Source organism: Taudactylus pleione, unplaced genomic scaffold (assembly GCF_031769625.1).
Source record: "Taudactylus pleione unplaced genomic scaffold, aTauple2 ptg000103l, whole genome shotgun sequence".
Classification (NCBI taxonomy): Eukaryota; Metazoa; Chordata; class Amphibia; order Anura; family Myobatrachidae; genus Taudactylus; species Taudactylus pleione.
The window spans coordinates 4942763-4959586 of NW_028284505.1; the positions used below are offsets into that span (position 1 = coordinate 4942763).

The window sequence follows — 16824 nt, forward strand, 5'->3', positions numbered from 1 at the left end:
CGCACAGAAGAGCTATAAAATACACAGCTCTGCCTGATGGTGGGAATGCATGGCTACAAAGCACAGAAGAGCTACAGTATAAAATACACAGCTCTGTCTGATGGTGGGAATGCATGACTACGAAGCACAGAAGAGCTACAGTATAAAATACACAGCTCTGCCTGATGGTGGGAATGCATGGCTACGAAGCACAGAAGAGCTACAGTATAAAATACACAGCTCTGTCTGATGGTGGGAATGAATGGCTACGAAGCACAGAAGAGCTACAGTATAAAATACACAGCTCTGTCTGATGGTGGGAATGCATGGCTACGAAGCACAGAAGAGCTACAGTATAAAATACACAGCTCTGTCTGATGGTGGGAATGCATGCTATGAAGCATAGAAGAACTACAGTATAAAATACACAGCTCTGTCTGATAGTGGGAATGCATGGCTACGAAGCACAGAATAGCTACAGTATAAAATACACAGCTCTGCCTGATGGTGGGAATGGCTACAAATCACAGAAGAGCTACAGTATAAAATACACAGCTCTGCCTGATGGTGGGAATGCATGGCTACAAAGCACAGAAGAGCTACAGTATAAAATACACAGCTCTGTCTGATGGTGGGAATGCATGGCTATAAAGCACAGAAGAGCTACAGTATAAAATACACAGCTCTGTTTGATGGTGGGAATGCATGGCTACGAAGCACAGAAGAGCTACAGTATAAAATACACAGCTCTCCCTGATGGTGGGAATGCATGGCTACGAAGCACAGAATAGCTACAGTATAAAATACACAGCTCTCCCTGATGGTGGGAATGCATGGCTACGAAGCACAGAAGGAAACTAGAACAACAAAAGCAATGTACTTTCTAACAGCTGCAGGATGAATTAAAGTATTCTTAAGGTGGAAAAACCTCTTTAAAAGGGACTGTAACCTAAGAAAGGGTCTTTAGTCAACTGTGTAGACTATGAACAAAAATAAACTCATTCAACAAGACAAGCCTAATGAGTAGTCACAGACTGGATGTAGTGCATATCCTGGTGGACAAGATGCCGGCCGTTGATATACCGATGCTGGCATGCTGAGGACACTGTCCCCTTACTTATCAGGATACCGGGGTTGGAATGCCAACGGCTGGCATTGCAATAGTAAGACACCAGAGCCATGTAAGTCTTAGCCGCGTGGGGTTAGGTTTAGGCACCCCATGGGGGAACTTAGGGTTAGGCACCCCCCTTGGGAGGGTTAGGTTTAGGGTGTGGGAAGGGGGGGGAGGTTAGGGTTAGGCACTCCCGGGGAGGTTAAGGTTAGGTACCACCAAGGGAGGGTTATGGTTGGGGGGGAGAGGGGAGGGATAGGGTACTTACCAGCCTCCATCGAGATCTTCAGCTGTCGGCCTTGCGCGGTCAGCCGCCCGTATTTCATACCCAACCCGTCGCAGACTTTGGCTGATACATTTTTGATATCTTTGGTACATTCCAAACCCAGCCACACCCCAAAGACATTATATGTCACATATGTCCACTAGCACCCCCCTCCCCAACTGTTTCATGTCACAGGATATTATGGGGGGCGGGGGGTATTCCTAAGCCCCAATGTGCCATGGTAACAACCTTATTGTGACCTGCTACCCCCCCTCGTCCCGCCCCTTTGTTCTGACTGGAAATTTTGTACAGATAATGAAATGATTAAAGTAAAGAAATATAAGGTTACAGGGTCTGATACAGCAGCAGCTAATGCCTGACAATGCACAGCCGACATAAAGATGTCCACTGCCGCCTTCTCAGATCCGTGCAATGTCGTTCTTCTGCTTACCCATTGGTACCATCGACGCACATTGGGGCAGTCACGCAGCATTTACAGCAAGTCTGACCAGCTGCAATCACTATAAAAGGCCCATTTATCACTACAATGCGATCAGGACATGCCAGTAACGCCCACGATCGCATTGCAATAAGTGATCCTATCGGCCGGATGTATTATCCGGGACAGGCAGGGACACGGGCTCAGAAAGGAGCCCCATCCCTGCGATGTGTCCGGAGAGCTTCCGGCCAGTGCAGGGGGTGGTGCGCGTGCACATCCGCCACAGCTGGGGAGGGTTCCGGCGGATCCATCCGCTGGCTAATAGCGCACGGTGTAGCCCATAGGCTACAGCGGCTAACGCCATATTCAGATGGCGTTAGCTGTGGGGGCCAATATCTGGAATGCATCACTTTCCGGATATTGATACATTTGCAGCATCGCATCCCCCATAGAAACCTATGGAGGAGGAGGCTGCCGGCGGTTATGGAGGGATCATAGCAGGTGATATCTGCTGCAGTCCCTCCTTCATACATACGAAGGATGCTTAGGGCTCTATTTACTATAATCCACATTGGGAATGCAGATTGTAGTGTGATATTGTATATTGTAGCCAATATCACAGGGAGTTACCAAAAATCCCTTGCAGGGACAGAGCTTGCGATAAAGCTCTGTCCCTGCTAATCCCCTCCGCACACTTATCACTGTATTTTTGCAAAAAATACTGTGACAAGTGCCAGCGCATGCGCCGACCAGCCGCCGCTAAGCCCCACCCACCTGCGATCGCGACACCCCTGCGACCCTTCCCTTCCCCCAATGACCCCCCCTCCCTTAATTACAATTACCTCCGGTGATCGGTGCTCCGATAATGTCCTCCGTGGCTCCGGTCAGCTGACATCCCATCCTGCACTGGGACTCGGGGTCTGATTCAGAGCCGGATGCTATTTGCGGACGGTCGTTCTGATAAAGGGGGTGGCTATTTAAATGAACCGTTCGCTCTTTGCGGTCTGTTGCCGCCTCTATGTCTGAACGAGCGAACAAAACATGCGGTCATTTTTTGAAAAATACGCCCCCTGGCCGCTCGCACCATACGTCATGTCCGCTATTTAATAGATTAATTGAGTACATCGAACAGCGTATGAACTGCTCGCTATTCTTGTGGTTGGTTTTTCCTACCGCAATCTTGCGAGCAGTTCTGACTATAAAATAACCAAGTGACGTGGTCGATGACGCTGCTGTTTTAATTATGCACACCCTTAAAACGCCCGTTTTAACCTTTAAGCACGCCTGCGTTCTGATCTCCACTCCCCGTTTTTAAGCACCGTCCCCTGTTACCACCCACATACGACTCCTCCTGTCACTGAAAATAGCAGGCATTCGCTATTTAGCGAGCACACGATTTTCGGCCGCACTGACTGGTTCGCGCATGCGTATTACAATCCGTACGCATGCGCAGATGTGCGAACATCGCTCGGAACGAGCGAATGGCCGCTTACGAGCGGCTCTGAATGAAGCCCTCGGTCAGCTGACGACCAGGCCCCAGTGCAGGATGGGAGACCAGCTGACTGGAGGGAGGACATCACCGGAGCCCCGATCTCCGGTCCCTGGACTCTGGTAAGTTTTTTTTTTTTACTCATTTTTTTTTTCTTTTTTTTTTTTCAGTGATCAGCGTGCGATCTGTTTAGACCACACAGTTGATCACTGGGGCTGGCTACGGGCTCTGCTCTGCCTGTTAGGGCAGAGTAGGAGTCCGGTAACCGGGGGAGACCCTGGCTAACGCCACCTGAAGGTATCGTTATTATCACAGGGCCTCCCCTGGTATTTTTTCACAATTTATTTTTAGTAACTTTGGTCAGATCACATTTCCCATTACAATTATGGGAAATGCGATCTGATTACTAAAAATAAGTGATACTTAGGGGTTGGAGTAGAATTTTATGAATTCTACTCCAATTGCCCTGTAATAACTATAGGTGATACTAAAATAATGTAAAAAGGGTGTGAAAACACAAAACAGCCCTTTTCACTTTATTTTTAGTAAAAATAATGTTAATAAGTAGAGCCCTTAGTATTTGAGGTAAACCCCCTAGTGTTTTCGGGGATTATACCTCAAATACACTTTGATAAATGGGCCCCTTTGTCTCCTAGCATGCAGAGGGCTCTCATGCTGCGTATGCAATCACAGTGGCTAATTTCCGCATGCCCATGAAACGGCGTTCAAACGGACACACTCACCTGCGTTCTTCGGACCCCCCTCCCCATCACCACCCCCCAACCGCTTGCAGCCATCACTCACTAATTCCTCCATGTGTCCGTAATCGCAATGCAATCGCTGCGCATGCGCAACGTGGCTTATACGCATGCGTGATGGCAAACAATCACTCGATCTGCATCCGTAATCGCCATTGCGCACGCTGCTGAAACAGGCTCACAGTCCTTTTACAGGCTGACTTCACTTTTGTGTGAATTAAATGTGCAAAATAGACCCTCCTTATAGCAAAGGTAACGCCCTAATCTATAGGTAAGGGCAGCAGTAAGCCATGTGCCATTTCCTCATATTCATGGAATACTGCGACTTTCTAGTAGTAATGATGTCATACTTGTGACATGGCGGAGAGGCCAGCTGTAAGCAGAGGACTCTATCTACAGATAACCCCACCAGAGAGGTCAGAGGCGTCAGGACAGATTACTACACTAGACTAGAAAGTGTGTATAGAACTTTACTGATAGTGTAGGAATTAAATGTACAAAATAGATCGGGTGCGGTATTTTATATCGACAGTTATCATGTTGACATTCACCAGTCTACATGAATGACATGTCGATATAACGTCCCTGGTGGCCCAGTGGTCACTTACCTGGTCCAGGTTGCAGAGGCGTTCCCCGTGTCCTGGCTGTCACGTGATGAGAAGTACTGATGGAGACATCAGACGCGTGGCATTCCAGTGAGTACTCCCCCCCCCCCTATACCTTTCCTTACCCGTAGTGCCTAACCCAGTGATTCCCAACCTCGGTCCTCAAGGAACACCAACAGTCCTGGTTTAGTGATACCCATGCTTGAGCACAGATAGTTAAAACAAAGTAACTGAGGTACAAATTAAGTCACCTGTGCTCAAGTATGGCTATCCTTAAAACCTGGACTGTTAGTGTGCCTTGAGGACTATGGTTGGGAACCCCTGGCCTAACCCTAACCTCACCCTTGTGCCTATTCCGAACACTCCCAGCGGCATCTAAACCTAAGTGTTGGCATTCTGAAGATGTCGACATGTTGAACCTAGTTGTGATTCTAGTGTCAACATTGTGGTGTCACCATTATGACTGTCGACGTGGTAGGTGTTGACATTGTGACCGGATATCAATATACCAGTGGTTCTCAAACTCGGTCCTCAGGACCCCACACAGGTCACGTTTTCCAGGTCACCCAGCAGGAGCACAGGTGTATTAATCACTCACTGACACATTTTAAAAGATCCACAGGTGGAGATAATTATTTCACTTGTGATTTTGTGAGGAGACCTGGAAAACATGCACTGTTTGGGGTCCTGAGGGCCAAGGACCTGATTCAGACCTGTTCGCTAGATGCGGCCGCTCGCTCCCAGCGTATGGAAATTCAGCGAAGTGACGTCAAGGCAGGCGCTCACACGGCAAGGCATAAGCACGCCCACTATGTCTTGGCGAGCGATCACTTTGTGTTTATAGACACCCACCAGCCTGTCTTTAGCCGCCTACTAGCGAACGTCATCTCCAGGAAGTACATACAACCATCGGTACATCATGTTCCATCGGATCTGACCGCAGCGCTTGCGGTTGACTGTACCCTACTGCAAGCACTGCGAGCACTTCAGTGTATTATTCAACCAAGTGACGTGTACTATGACGCTGCCTGTTAATTATGCATGCCTCTGAAACAGCGTTGAAACACTCAGGCATGCCTGCGTCCGCACCTCCACTCCCCCGTTTCTACTGGCCTGCCCCTGTTACCACCCACAAACGGCCTCTCCTGTCACTCATTCCACTGGGCTGTCTTTGCTGGGAGAGCGAGCGCTTCCCGATCGCTCTAACTAGTTTGCGCACGTGCACTGCGATGCATACGCAATTGCATAACATCGGACGCGTACGAGCGAGCGGTCGCTTGCAAGAGGGTCTGAATTAGGCCCCAAGTGTGAGAACCTGTGCAATAGATCATTACAGTCTGTTATTGTATAGTTACTCCCAAGGAGAAGGCGCCTCCACAAAAGTGATGTTTGCCTTTAAATTTAACTTTAATAGTAGTAATTATTCTACTCAATGAGGATAAAATCTCAAAAGTAACATTGTATCCCTCACAGATGTGAGATAATGCTGCTCCCATATATGTTCATATCAAGTTCCTGTCTACAGAGCTATATATCACTTTTATGGTTAGCACAGTTATTAGTGTACCATAGGTCTGATGTACTGTACTTGTGTGATTACATGCATCAGTACAAAGGAACAGTCACAGGAACAACATGTTTCGAAAATGTGTCACTATCAACATACACATATGCTGTTGGTGTGTATATGTGTATATGTATTAGAGATGTGCGGGTTCGGATTTACTCGGTTCTTATCGCCACTTTACCGCAAGTTCGGATTAGTTCGGATTTATTTTATTGGCTATCCAAAACACGTGATAGCCGATAGCCAATAAAATGCCGTTTTGAGATCCGAGTAAAACCGAGTAAATCCGAACCCGCTCATCTCTAATATATATATATATATGCAGTATATATGCAGTATATATACACACACACATGAACATGCACTATTGGTCTAAACCTTTACAACACCGACATTTGTCCCGTTTTTATTGACCATTATGCGGTTTAAGGTCTTCAGGGCTTCATTCAGAGCTGCTCGTAAGCGGCCGCTCGTTCGTTCTGAGCGATGTTCGCACAACTGCGCATGCGTACGGATCGTTATACACATGCGCGAACCAGTCAGTGCGGCCGAAAATCGTTTGTTCGTTAAATAGCGAGTGCCTGCTATTTTGAGTGACAGAAGGAGGCGTATGTGGGTGGTAACAGGGGAAGGTGCTTGAAAACGGGGAGTGGAGATCCGAACGCAGGCGTGCTTAAAGGTCAAAACGGGCGTTTTATGGGTGTGCATAATTACTACAGCAGCGTCATTGACCACGTCACTGGGTTATTTTATAGCCAGAACTGCTCGCAAGATAGCGGTAGGAAAAACCAACCACAAGAATAGCGAGCAGGTCATACGCTGTTCGATGTACTCGATTAATCTATTAAATAGCGGACATGACGTATGATGCGAGCAGCCAGGGGGCGTATTTTTCAAAAAAACGACCGCAAGTTTTGTTCGCTCGTTCAGACCTAGAGGCATGAACAGACCGCAAATAGCGAACGGTTAATTTGAATAGCCACCCCTATTTTCTGGACGAGCGAGCGCAAATAGCGTCCGGCTCTGAATCAGGCCCTCAGTACTCTAAAGTAAAATCATAGAACAAATAAATCATTGGAGATAAGAAAGAAATCATCGAATAATTTTGTTTAACCAATGTAATCTACATTTTTGTCTCATCAGAGCAGCCGCCCTATCCAAAGGGGACTATCTACATAAAGCGAGCTGCGGTTTGGGATAACTGACTAATTGTAAACATTAGAGCTGAGCGCAGTATATATCTCTATTTATCGTGTCCATTCAATTTCAGATTAACATTGTATTGGTTTGGTAGGGTTTTTCTGTTTGGATAGGCATTGTAGCAACACTGGGAGTAATTAGGTGTACATCGGCACATTTTGTTAGATACTGATCCATAAATTTAATGTGAAAATACCATTTATATTTCCGATCTATTTTAGCTGAGCGCAGTTTATTTTTCATTTGTGCATACCTGTTTAGGGATTTAGGGCCTCATTCAGACCCACTCGCAAGCGGCTGTCCGCTCGCAAGTGGGTCGATGGTGTGCACTGCGCATGCGCACGACGGAGGGAGCTCCGTCGTGCGCATGCGCCAGACGCGACGAGCGAAGGACTTTCCTTCGCTCGTTTTGTCTGATCAAAGGGGGCGTGCTGTCGATGTTGATTGACAGCACGCCCCCTTTGGTGGGTGTGCCTCCCAGACGGAGGCGTTCCCAAGGGAACGCCTACCGTCTGAAGCCGGCCCCACTGACATCACTAGTGATGTCAGTGGGAGTGATTTTGGCTCTGATAGAGCCAAAATCACTCCAGGGCTTGTGGTCAAAAACCCCGACCACAGGCTTCTGGTCGCACTGGCGATGGTCGCGATGGTCAAGAACATCGCGACCATCATCCTGCACGCTCGTATGAGCTGTGGGTGGTGACCCACAGCTATACGAGCGTCCAGGAGGACGCTCCATTTTTATGGAGGACGGCCCTCATTCAGAGCGAGCGCTCTGCTCAGAGCGTCTGAATGAGGGCCTTAGTCAGTTATCCAAAACCGCAGCTCGCTTTATTTAGATAGTCCCCTTTGTTTCAGTGCGATAGTACTCCCCCATTTGTTAGACTAGATTTCCATAATGAATACTTTTATTATTATTATATTTATTATTAAAATTGTCCCCCACAGGAAAACGCACATATTGGGCCTGATTGAGAAGTTGTACATAAACCCGCTGGTATCCGTACAACTCCGAAGTTTAACGATCGGTGCATGTGCAGGATCTGTACTGCGCATTTGGCGGTCGCAGTCCCCCCCTTAGCCGCATCTTTGTTGACATGCTGCGTCCATTTGGGGGTCGGGAAAGAGAGATGATGGCCGGCATTCTTGAAAATGGGGGTGTGTATGCATCTTTCGATGCAGCTTCACTGGCCCTGACAGAGTGAAGACACCGACCACCCTGCGCAACCTGAGGGTTCCTCAGATGGCCGATGTTTACGAGATGATCCATCCTCGGATGCAGCAGCGGATCACAGAAGCCCCCATAGGAGAAGAAACAAACACATTGGCCCCCATAGGAAAACAAAAACAAACACATTGGCCCCCATAGGAAAACAAAAACCAACACATTGGCCCCCATAGGAAAACAAAAACAAACACATTGGCCCCCGTAGGAAAACAAAAAACAACGCTTTGGCCCCCATAGGAAAACAAAAACCAACACATTGGGCCCCATAGGAAAACAAAAACCAACACATTGGCACCCATAGGAAAACAAAAACAAACACATTGGCCCCCATAGGAAAACAAAAATAAACACATTGGCCCCCATAGGTAAACAAAAAACAACACTTTGGGCCACATAGGAAAACAAAAACCAACACATTGGCCCCCGTAGGAACACAAAAGCAAACACATTGGCCCCCATAGGAAAACAAAAACAAACACATTGGCCCCCATAGGAAAACAAAAACAAACACATTGGGCCCCATAGGAAGACAAAAACCAACACATTGGCCCCCATAGGAAAACAAAAACCAACATATTGGGCCCCATAGGAAAACAAAAACCAACACATTGGCCCTCATAGGAAAACAAAAACAAACACATTGGCCCCCCTAGGTAAACAAAAACCAACACATTGGGCCCCATAGGAAAACAAACACCAACGCATTGGCCCCCATAGGAATACAAAAACAAACGCATTGGCCCCCATAGGAAAACAGAAACAAATGCATTGGCCCCCATAGGAAAACAGAAACAAACACATTGGCCCCCATAGGAAAATAGAAACAAATGCATTGGCCCCCATAGGAAAACAGAAACAAACACATTGGCCCCCCATAGGAAAACAGAAACAAACACATTGACCCCCATAGGAAAATAGAAACAAACACATTGGCCCCCATAGGAAAAAATAATATTTTGGTCCACACTGGGGAACCAGCCTTTTGCAAATTCCACGGCAAACAAAAACCCAACGTGATGAACTGGAGGTACTCGCAGTCCTCAGTACCTCTAGCAGTTACCGCTAATCTTTGTACCATTTCAGGTTATTCACTGGACTTGAATTTAATTAAAATTAAAAATTAAATTTCAATTAAAATTGTATAAATTGAGGTGTCCTAAAACTTTTGACTGGTATTAGATAGATATATTTTTTAAGAAAACAGCATTACCACTTCAGGTTTAGAAAATAATATATGTAACACACAGTTCTGTATACACTTTTATTTATTTTTAGTTTTTTTTCCATTCATTTTTTTTTTTAGACATGTTTTTCTAAAACACACACCCAGAGCACACACTGCTCCACTGTACATTGGTAGATGTTGGTGTTTGTCTTCTGGCTGATTTGGGCAGCTTACAGCATATTTCCATGTTTCCGTGATCAGTGAGACGCTCGGAAAAAGCCGATCAGTGGTAAACAGTAAACACGATTTGACCCTGTTGCATAATGTTGCCATTTTTGGGGCTTGTTACATTCCAACATCAACGTCTGTTCATTTTCTGTGCTGCACCCACAGAAATCAACCTTGTTTTTCATCAGAATCTGCATAAGCCAAGATAAGACTGGTGGCAAAATAGCATAAAAAGGTTTTCCAGGAAATTTAAGCCCTTCTCATCCTAATCAGTGAAGGATTTAGAAGGAGTCTCGCTCCTAAGCACGTTAAACAAGTATCTGAGCTGGTAACCAGTCCCAATATGAGTTTTGGGCGCACTTGGGCTGATGAGCAGCCCTGGCAGTCCACCTGCTTGTGCACTCGCAAAAGGGGTGTGACCTCACCGCAAAAGGGGCATGGTTGCGGCTCACGGGGGCCTGGCCTCGCGGTACGCCCACGCCTGTCAGTATCCCGGTTGAGCAGAGTGTCGGAAGGCGGAGCTGCTTGGCCAGGGTTTAATGTCAAACCGGCCCATCTAGCCTTCGGCCCTTCTGGCATTTCCAGGAGTGCCAGATGGGAAGTCCAGCCCTGGGCACACTGGTATAGTTTTGGGGGCATGGCTGCATCTCTTAGGGGACATGGGGCTGCCCTTTACCCCCGAACAAATAAAACCTTGCATTGACATGTGCACCTTTGGAAGGCGGGCACGGCAACCACTCACAGCGGCGAGTGAGACGCACCTCCTGACAGAATGGGCTCCCATGCAGGAGTCCCCCCTCTCAGCGCTCCTGCTGACAACATATAACTAAACATGTTACATATATCGTGTATCACGGTCGTGTTGCCTCTTTTATGTTCACTAATTCCTGAATGGAAATGTTGGAGGTAGATATTTTCTGGGCCGCTTTGCCATTGAGTATTAATAGGAGCAAACCATCTGATTGTCCCTGATTTCAATGGGACAGTCCCGATTTGTGGATCTAGAAAGTTGGCGGGCTTACAGGAAACTTAAACATGGGTGGTTGGAGAGTGGATAGTGGGCAGATTGGTCAGAAAGACGATGATGGGGCAGGTGGTTGTGTGAATTGGGGGTATGATTTTGTGGGTTTTTAGGGAAGTACTGTGCCCCTTACAAATATTCTGTGACATCATCCAGCTGCCAGCCTTCTGTTCATTGGCTCTGAAAGCTCACATGACCAGTGACACTTCTTGTTTATGCAGCTTTAACCTAGTGTGGATCAGTTGACATGCAGAGCGGATAGCCTTGAGCCGAGCGATCGACACACTCAGCACTCAAGTGCATCACGTTGGGTAGCATGTGTAGTCCTTGTAAAGCCCAGGTCTCCTCCTACACCCTTCATCTGCCATGAAAACAACCCTACATTGCAGACATGGCAGTGATAAGTGTACAGGAGACTCCTTCGAGTAGTCCCAGCAAATGTCATCCCTCTCAACTGTCCCAATTTAGGGAGCATGGTCCTGAATCTGGTGGACAGTTCCACCGACCCACCAGCTATGGCTTTTGTCCTGAATGCCTAATGTTGGGAGTTAAGAGTCAAGATGCCAGCAGACGAGATGCCGGACGTCAGCAGGATACCGATGACAGAATCCTGATGCCTGTTAGAATGACGAAGCCGGCATGCCAAAGGGAACAAGATACTGACATCGGCATTCTGACCGCCGGCATCCCGAAGGTAAGTATGCGGCTTAAGGTTAGGGTTATCCCGGGGATGGGTGAGAAGGGGTGGGTTAGGGTTAAGCACTGACCGGGGAGGGTTAGGGTTAGACTGCGGGGATGGGAGGTTAGGGTGAGGCACCACCGGGAGGAGGATACGGTTAGGCACCGCCCGGGGAGGGTTAGGTTTAGGGTGCGGGAAGGGGTGGGTTAGGTTTAGCCAACATTGAGGGGGGATAGGGTTAGGCACCACCAGGGGAGGGTTAGGGTATAAGGTGGGAGAGGGGGAGGGTTAGCTACTTACTGGCCCATGTTGGGATTTTTCAACATTGGGATACTGCTGTCGGTCTTCTGACCCCGGCCTCCCACATGGGACATGTCCCCCAATGCTATCATACCCTCTTTTTGGGGCATTGCCAGGTTTTAAAAACCGAGCTTAGAATGCTGGGACATATATAAAAGTCATGAGTGTTGGAATGGCCGGACTGTCCCCGAGAACCTCTACAGTAGGTTCCCACCTGAATAAGCACAGTTGGGAGGTACCTTAGATTTAATACCAAAAGCAAACTAAAGTGCGGAAGCAAAAGGGATAAGTGATGAGTTAAATTAAGTCATTTACTAATTGTTGGAGATTGTGAAAACCTATTTTCCATGACTGTCTAATGCTCCCTGACTGTCTAATGCTTCATGACTGTCTAATGCTCTATGACTGTCTAATTCTCCATGACTGTCTAATGTCATGTGAATGCTTCCTGGGTAATTTTAGGAAATAAACTGCTGCATTAGTCTGATTTATTCCTCAGTGGTTATTATATATGATCCCTTTCTACAATTCCTGAAGCCTTGCCCATGTAACAAAGATTATATGACATGTGGTTGGTTCCTTCTTGAAACATGTTAGTAATGGCGCTGTTGTACTGTAGAATGCAACTTGTATGATTGGTTTTTAGTTTCCAAGGTTACAGTTAGGACGAGATGAACAGATCTCTCATAGGGCGGGATGCATGACGCAGCGCAATTTGCATGGGAAGTATCCCGCCACTCATCACATGCATGCCGGCGTTGCTTACGCTGATGTACATGATGGAAAACGCAAAGGGTCCCTCTCCCAATAAGAGCTGTCATTTGTGAGAGAGGGGCTTCTGGGTTTATGACCCAGAGGTTCCTCTGGTGTCAATCTGCACATGTGCAGAATAACCACAAATATTAGTTACGGATAAAGGGGGTCAATATGCTTATACCCATTATATCCTCCCGAGCACTCGCAGGCCAGCAGTCACTCAGCTCAGCTCAGTCTGTGGGCCGTATTCAATTTGGAGCAAAAAGTCAGTTTCGGCGAAACTTTTTCACCGATGACGTCATTTTCGATGATTTAATTTATCCCCGTATTCAAGTCTGCGCATTGTAACCAGCGGAAAAGTATCAGCAATGGATGCCCGGCGGAAAAAAGTGCAAAATTGGGGTTTTGGGGTGCAAAATTGTGGAAACCCCCCTAAACCCTTTGTATACCCCCCTTGACGCTAATTGCGTCAAAAAATGCAAAAAACCTAAAGACACCCCAAAAAGGCACTTTGAAAAAATGTGTGAAAAAAATCAAAGTGGGGGTACAAAATCAAAAGGTAGCGAAATAGCTTTGGGGGGGGGGTCTGGAAGTATGGGGGAGGTGTATTTTGGATTGCTGGTGTTTGCTGAAGGTGCGTTTTTCGTGCTTTTTAATGCTTTACTTTAGCAACTTTAAAATATGCTTGCACCCATTTACATGTACCCCAAATTTGATGGGAATACTTACTTTCCCCCAAAAAAGTTGCAAAACGCTATTCTTCACCACTTGCTGGCAGACGCTAAATAGCAATCTCGTTTTCTCTATCTACAGCTTCACCTACATGATGTCACTGGCGTGTGTGTCCGGGCCTGGGAAGGGTTAAAAATATTACAGCGTAGCACATACCCCTCCTATGCTCACTGTCAGGACAAATATGCATGGAACATTTTTTAGTCCTTTTAAGGGGCCTATGTAGTAAGCCGTGGATGGAGATAAAGTACTAACCAATCAGCTCCTAACTGTCACTTTAAAATGACAGTTAGGAGCTGATTAGTTGGTACTTTATTTCTATCCACTTTATCTCTCTCCAAGGCTTATGCTGGCCATACCCTAGAACTACCAGCATAATATGCGATTCATCATACGTTTTCTCTTGAACTCCCCGGCAGCTCACTGGCAGTCCCGGCCGTACGATCACACGTACGATCACTCGCCCCTATACGACTGGTCGTGATACGATCGATCGTGTGCCTCACCAAAAACATGCGATCATAGTAGAATTAAATGACGCCGCTCGGACGGTCGGACACACGATGCATTGCATGCGCAAATACACGGCACGATCTGCATGCGATCACGACGGATAATATGGGTTGCACGTCTGATCATAAGATACGATAGAACAGCAGCGGGAGCACGCATCGGATCGTATTCCTACCTAAATACTACACGATTTCCACACAATGCATCGTACAATGCGTCTAAAATCGTGCAATCAGCCCGAATTCGCGCTAGTCTGTGGCCGGCATTAGTACATAGACCCCTAAGTCTCGCTGAAGTCATCATAATAGCACCATATTTTATTATTCACTATAGTTTTAAATATTTTTCTATCTTACCCACGATGTTAACTTTGTTCTTTTATTTGTTTTCTCTACTCGCAGGTGATTATGCTAAAGATGATCTTCAATAATACCTCCACCGAGCGCTGCGGGCTGACGTTTGCAACGCAGAACTCAGAGCTACAGAAAGACTGTAACTTCTTCCTCACCGCAATCCGCCTGGCCTCCCTCAACCAAATACTGGACCCCTGGGTTTACCTGCTGCTCAGACAGATCCTACTCAGAAAGTTTTGCCAAGTAGCAAACGCTGTGTCTAATTGTTCCAACGACGCACACAAGGAGCAGGTGATCATACTATCTACAGAGTCCAGAAAGCCAGCGGGCTGATCGCAGATCCAATATATTTATTTATTTTTATTTTTTACATTGTTTTTTTAAAAAGACGTGCATGCTGGAAACTTGAGAAAATTAAAATATAATAATAATTTTAAAAAAAGTTTTAATGTGAATAGCGCCCAGCTGGGCCATCGTTCCAGAGACGGAACATAACGCTGCTAAATGGATTGCTATTTATCCTCTGTGCCAAATACCCAAAGTGTATATTTGTAAATAGAAGAAACTGAGAATTCTATGCATCACGTCTGTATGTTGAAGGATTTGTTGCGCAAAGAGGCGACAAGGCACCCGGTACGAGGTGGATGCATGTGATCCCAGCATCTATACAATATGTGCGACAGCATTGTGTTCCCAGAAGTGTGCATGGAAAAGTCTTATAATGAGCAATCGCCGGGAAATAAAACAGATTGTCAGACTAAGCTGCCGTGTATTTAATGTACAGCAAAAGAATGTTTCCTATTCATAGGGGGATTATTTGTATAAAGAATAAAATGGGAATGAGAAAGCACAGAGGGCCTGGTTCAGAGCCGGACGCTCTGACGAGCGCTCGCTCTGAATCAGGGCGTTTTATTTATTTTTTGCGCGGTATCCTGGCCGCTCGCATAGCTGTGGGTGACCACCCACAGCTATTGCGAGCGGCCAGGTGATGGTCACGATGGTCTCGACCATCTCGACCATCGGGGCTTGCGACGAGACCCTTGCAGTAGGGTCTCGTTCCCGCAAGCCCCAGTGAGCTTCTGGCTCTTAATAGAGTCGGGAGCTCACCACTGACATCACTCGTGATGTCAGTGGGACTGCCCCCAAATGGCAGGTGTTCCATCGGGAACGCCTCCGTTTGGCCAGCCACCCCCCCCCTGCCCCCCTCCAAAACGGGGCGAGCTGTCGATCAACATCAACAGCCGCCCCCTTTTGGTGCGAGACCCGGAGCGACGGAGGGCCCGTCGCTAGCCGGGTCTCGCGCATGCGCACATCGGAGCCAGCTCCGGCGTGCGCTTGCGCAGTGGCCAAACATCGACCCGCTCGCGAGCGCATAGCACTTGCGAGCGGGTCTGAATCAGGCCCAGAGGGTGCACGATAGCGAGAAATATCATAGAGTATCTATATATGTGACCCAGTGACGTAAATTCATCCAGACGCAAGTTTTAATTCCGCATGCAGACACACCCGCAGTCACACACAGAATATCGGCGCCGCAGATCATTTTAATCAGCAGAAGCGGCTTGTGCGTCCTTTTCACATCGCTGTACGAATAAGACGCATTTGAAGAGACAAATTTTCACGAAAAGATGCTTTGCGCTACCGAGTCCCTCTGCGCTCACACGTTATGTGTAACGCGACTTGTAGCGCACAGAGGATAGATGTATGTGGACATAGCTATATGAATTAGTCAAAGATAGTGACCTGTATGGTGCAATTAGCATGAGGCTCAGGGGGCAATTCGATTGTTTTTTAACCCGTGATAATTAATGGGCGCCCAGTGATGCAATTCAATTGTTCTGGGCACTTATTAAATATTGGCGTCTTCGCCCTGGGTTTAGCTGTGTAAAACGGCTGAACCCATCTAAAGTTCTGGTTAGGGCGCGCTAACTGCGATTAGCACGCCATCACCACGCACATTTCTGCTCGCACCCTCCTGAGGGTGTTAGAAGAAATGCCGGCGGCCGGACCCTAATCGAGCCAAAATTGAATTGCTCTGTTGGGCGTCTTAAAAAAAAAAGCTGCCGGCAAAACATTTGAATCGCCCTCTCAGAGTCCTCCTGGCGAAAGCCACCTGAAGTGGGGTAGGGGGTCCTCCTGATACCCCTAATGGCAGGGAATACCTGATTTGGTGGCTTTGAAGACTGAGTTTAAGTCAAGACATTGTGGTGGGACTACAAATCACAAAATGCCCAGTCTACTGCCGACTGCATCACATGCCGGGAAGTTGCTCCACCAAAGATCTGCCCCCTGAATCAGTCCTGCTGCCCCACGCCCCGCCTCCCCTGCCCTCTTACCCGCAGCTCCGTCCGGTTCATACTTGTTGATATCCAGCTTCAGGAAGATCTGCAGCCGCGCTTATTCTCAGGCCCGCCGCACAGGACTCTGCTACACAGC

The 16824-nt window shown here is 47.3% G+C and overlaps 1 protein-coding gene across 1 annotated transcript in view; it reads left to right on the forward strand.

Moving 5' to 3' along the window:
* The window catches only part of PTGER3 (prostaglandin E receptor 3), a 31289-nt gene extending 16151 nt beyond the window's left edge, over positions 1-15138 (forward strand). Inside the window, 1 exon segment of the mRNA XM_088470787.1 lies at positions 14437-15138. Within this exon segment, the coding sequence (XP_088326913.1) occupies positions 14437-14721 (285 nt within the window). The 3' untranslated portion in view covers positions 14722-15138.
* The last annotated feature ends 1686 nt before the right edge of the window (positions 15139-16824 follow it).